General features: G+C 50.8%; 1 protein-coding gene across 1 annotated transcript in view; it reads right to left on the reverse strand.

Annotated features, from left to right (window-relative positions):
• The window catches only part of dgkh (diacylglycerol kinase, eta), a gene marked incomplete at its 5' end in the record, with an annotated part of 52,097 nt that overhangs the window by 25,790 nt on the left and 21,307 nt on the right, over positions 1 to 5,000 (reverse strand). The window contains one exon of the mRNA XM_084478453.1: positions 3,888 to 4,020. Within this exon, the coding sequence (XP_084334579.1) occupies positions 3,888 to 4,020 (133 nt within the window). The remainder of the gene's footprint in view (positions 1 to 3,887; positions 4,021 to 5,000) is intronic.

Genomic DNA, 5,000 nt, shown 5'->3' on the forward strand with positions numbered 1-5,000 from the left:
ACCCCCCGGCACACCCAAACACACACACACACACACACACACACACACACACACACACACACACACACACACAGACAGACATGAGCAAAGGACAGACCACATTGTACACACACACACCACACCTGACAGAGAAGACAGACAGAAACACAGAGACAAGATAACAACAGACACACACACACACGCTTATCAGAAAGCCCTGGTTCCCCGGGTGACCTGGTTTGAGGAGTGTTCAATCCCACTCAGACGATCAGCCTTAGTCTGAACACCTAACGTGGGGGAAGGGGAGTGTGTGTGGGGGAGAGCGTGGCGTTTTTTTCAGGGGGGGGGAACCAGACGTTCCCGACAGCGACACTGACAGATCCACCGGTCTCCGCGTTAGTCACCTTTCCGTCTAAATGGAGGGCAAATTGATGTAAATAAATGTACCCTGTCGCCCTCCATCAGCTTCCTTGAAGCACCCTCTGTTCTTGATTCAATACAGCCTCACACTCATTAGCACTAATGGTCACATCAAAGCGCCCAGAGAGTGTGTGCGTATGTGTGTGTGTGTGTGTGAGCCATGTCTGGTCCACGTCGTATAATGGGAGAGTCTGCTCAGGGCCAAAACCAATTCTCTTGCTTCTGGTAGGTTGTATACTATGGATGTGTAAAGGGTAGGGATGGGCAATGACTCAATATGATTGTTAATGTTCTTTGGATGGTGTTGTATCATCATGAAATGAAGACATCGACATATTCTGACGCCCATGAATTACAATGAATACAATGAATACAATGAATTATAATACACCAGTAAAAGGATAAATAGGAGGTTTTAGTGAATGAGGAAAACTAGTTTAAATCCGATTCCATACTTAACATTTCCACGTGCTTCAATGTAATGATCCTCAGTTAGACTTTTTCAATGGTATTCTGAGGTATTCTGATGAGCATATTGGGATATTTATTAAAATTCCCCATAATCGTTTTTTTAGGGAAACATCTTTCTTGCACATGGTGCAAGAAACGATCGGAGGAAGGTCCTCATTGGCGTGCATCACACGTGGGCTCTGTTGGGAGGCCAGATCCACACTTAACACGTGGAGCTGCTATGGAGCACTTTACACGAATGGCTCCCTCCCTCCTCACCACCAGCCTTCCCCTTGAGCGGGAGCTATTGTTCGACCCCAAGGGATGGAAATGTGATGCAAATGGTTCACATAAGAGGGCATGGAGGGCGGGTTACAGGGAGCCTGTTAGCTCCTGCCGCTGGCTCCGCGATGACGGTTGTTTTGGACTCAGAGTGGATACCTGAGAAGTTCACTCAAGGCAATGAATAGAAACCCAGATGGATTACCGTTTCAAATGTGCTTGTTTAAAAAAAATGATATTGACATTGACATGCTGATGTTAACAGTGTTTAATGAGGTTGCATCTGACCTTGTTAAGGGTTTACCCCGGTAGCTCATAAGAAGTATCTGGCCAACTAGCCAGCCTACTCGATTACTCAGGCTTGGGGCATAAAAAGTAGTAGTGAGGTGAAAAATATAGAAATTGAATACAATGCTCTACATGCTCCGAATACTAAGTGCGGGTTGAATGGGTTGAAAATAAAGAAAGTCTTCCGTTCAATAGACAACATGAAACCCAATCATCCAGGCCCCACCCTTAGCCTTGATACACACACACACACACACACACGCACACACACACACACACACACACACACAAAAGCACTTTGTTTCCCTCAGACATCCGCTTAATAATTTCCCGTAAAGCCGGCGACCAAGGGGAGACCGCGAGGAGTCTGATTCCTGGTCCTAACCCATGTGAGCGGTCACACATCCGGCAGCATCCATCCATGTCTCCGTGTAGCGGAGGAGGACGGGGGGGAAACCACGGGGGGGGGGGCGGGGGGGGCTGCTAATGGTCATGCTGCTCTGGCCCGGGCCCAGAGAGGAGCACACTCGCGAGGAAGAGGAGGCTGCCAGGACCGAGCTAGGGGCCGCCCCGGACGGGGGCCACTCAGGAAAGAGATCATCAAACTTTGGCTGTGTGGCTGTGTGGGGCATATGGAGTGACCATGTGTTTGTTTACGCTTGTGTGTCATCTTGTTCTGTTATCTGTGTGCATGCGAGAGCGAGCGAGCGAGTGAGTGAGTGAGTGAGTGAGTGAGTGAGTGAGTGAGTGAGTGAGTGAGTGAGTGAGTGCGTGCGTGCGCGTGACCCACGCCGAACAGGGCGTCCACCCTAGTTTATGGCAGTAGGCAGGAAATCGAAGGGAATAACGAGCCACTTTGATTGCAGCCAACTTGTTAGCTGGTGATCCACGCCCGACGTTAAAAATACTATCTCCTCCTCCCTCCGCTCCAGCCCGCTATTATCCACACGCGGCGCTTCTGACGCGTCCCCCGGGAGACACATCATCTCTCGCTCGCGCACTTCGTCCTATGAGGGTTGGTTTTCTGTTTGCCTCTTGTCCCTTCCGCCGTATTAAGATCGGCGCGACCATATTACTCGGCTCATGTAACCAACTAACTCGCTAAAACAGAGCGCCAGCGAGGCAGCCTGCCACAGCCCATTGTTGCAGCCCGTGGTATTGGTTTCTCGCTCGTTTCATAGACACAGAGCGTGCATTGTTTTACTGTTCCCTGCTAATCCTGGTGGGGAGCCTGGGCTCCGAATGAGATTTTTTTAGTTTTGCCGTTTTGAGGTTTTATTTTGAGCACGGGCGATGGATACCGCTCGTACAAGGGTCGCTCTCTCCCACTCTCGCTTTCCTCTCTCTCTTTCACTCTCTCTCTCTCTCCATCCTTACGCCACTCTCTCTCTCCACCTCTTCCTTGCCCTCTCTGGATAATAAAGGACCTCATTGTAGTAGATAATGAGCACTCGGCAAAAGAGGCTCTTGGTGCCCACGCACGTCACGTGCACTATTTTAGCCTGTGAGCAGGCCACACTCTCACTCACTCTCACACACACACACACACACACACACACACACACACACACTAACATGCAGATAACAAGACAAAGAAACACACATACACATGTCACACACATGCACATAAGCACACACACACACACACACACACACACACACACACACACACACACACACACAATGCACACAACCAGACACACACACACAGACCCACAATGCACACAACCAGACAAGACACAAGCACACGCGCACACACACACACACACATAAACATACGCACAGACATATGCATGTGCTCACACCCACACACAAACAAGCGTCACAAACACACGCTCGCACGCTCACAGTGAATATATGCATGCACGCTGGCCTAATTAGAACGAGAGGAGTATATGCAGATGGTGCTCATTAGGTTCTGCCTGGCTGTCACCGACACTTCACCGTGCGCCAGCGAGGAGCAGGGAGCAACCAACAGAGACCCACCACCCAACACCTCTCACCCCCCCCCCCACCCCCCACCCTACCAACTCAACCCACCCGCTTCACAAGCACCCCCCCACCACCCACCACGCTGTTCACAGCTGAGGTGCTGGGGTGCAGACATGACTAATCACCAGACGGACACCCGAGACGGATGGATGACACGAGAGGAAGATGGTGACAGGGAGATGGAAGTGTGAGTGTGTGTGTGTGTGTGTGTGTGTGTGTGTGTGTGTGAGGGTGGATAGGTAGGGGTATTGATCACACAGGTTTGCATTACTGTGAGTGTGTGTGTGTCTGTGTGTGTGTGTGTGCGTGCGTGTGTGTGTATGGGTAGGGTTGTGTGTGTGTGTGTGTGTGTGTGTGTAGTTGTGGGTGGGAGGGCGTCCGAGTGTGCACGCTAAGTGTGTGTGTGTGTGTGTGTGTGTGTGTTTGTGGGTGTGGGTGGGTGCGTGCATGTGTGTGTGTGTGTGTGTGGGGGTTACCTTCGCAGGACAGGCCGTGGGAGGTGACCCCGGACAGGCTGTCCCTGCAGACGTTACAGAAGGTGGGCCGTGCGTGGGAGCAAGCGTACCAGTTGTGCATCCCTGAGAAATGTTCCACGTTGAACTGTGCCGTCTGGCAGAGAAAACAAATGATTGACAGCATTTAGGGCCGCATTCAAGGACACGGTGAAACATCTTTATCCTGATTATCGTCATCATCCTCCTCTTCAGGCACTATGTATTCGACTCATGTCTTGGTATTCATGTCTTGTCCCTTGATGCATTGCCATTGCATTTGAATTTGCGTGTCGAAAAAGTGCTATGGGTACGATTTGACAGCTGTGATTTGAGTGTAATGTGTTAGAAATGGCACAGGGATCTGTCAGCTATTGTAAACGGTCCATAATAATTTAAACCTGGTCATCAGTCTCTAACAAATAAGTCAGAGCCTATCCGGAGCACCGGGTGCCCGCTGTACACAATTATTAAAAATAGCCAGGCTAATGAATTCAACCTGGAGTGAAGACAGCGTCTGGTAGGTCAGCTCTGATCTTGTTAGCCGGGTATAATGATAGGGCACATGAGATGGTCTCATTCTAAAACAAATGACCAACTATTCTCGTAAAGCAATCACTCAAAGCGTGAGTGTTTATCTGACCGCGCTGACGGGCTGGCGGCAAGTAGCGGCCGTGACGCAACTGTAGCGGCCTGCGAAATGTGTATGCCGCCGTCTCTCACGAGGAGCAGAATCGACGGTACTCTTTAAGATCAACGAGACCAACCCGGGTAGACAAAAGGTTTGATACGAAACGGATAACCAAGCAAGCGGCCCATGTTAAAATCTCTAGGCCACACTGTGGCTTCATGGTAGTCATGGTATGTTCCTCCCCCGGTCCAAAGGCGAGAGTGAAGAAGGACGGCGCCCTGTCCAGCCAGGGCGGGTGCGTTAGCGGGTGCTGGGTAGAAGAAGCGCCCTATAATGGGAGCAGTGAAGTGAGGTATGTGTGGGGGCATTGCGACTGTGTCGGGTGGCCAACCCCTGTCCTCCTCGACAGGTGGACTCCGCACACACGCGCGCTGGCGACGTATGTGTCCCGACAGAAAAAGAAAACA

The sequence above is a fragment of the Micromesistius poutassou genome (genome assembly GCF_964030765.1).
Source record: "Micromesistius poutassou genome assembly, chromosome: 14".
In the NCBI taxonomy this organism is placed as follows: Eukaryota; Metazoa; Chordata; class Actinopteri; order Gadiformes; family Gadidae; genus Micromesistius; species Micromesistius poutassou.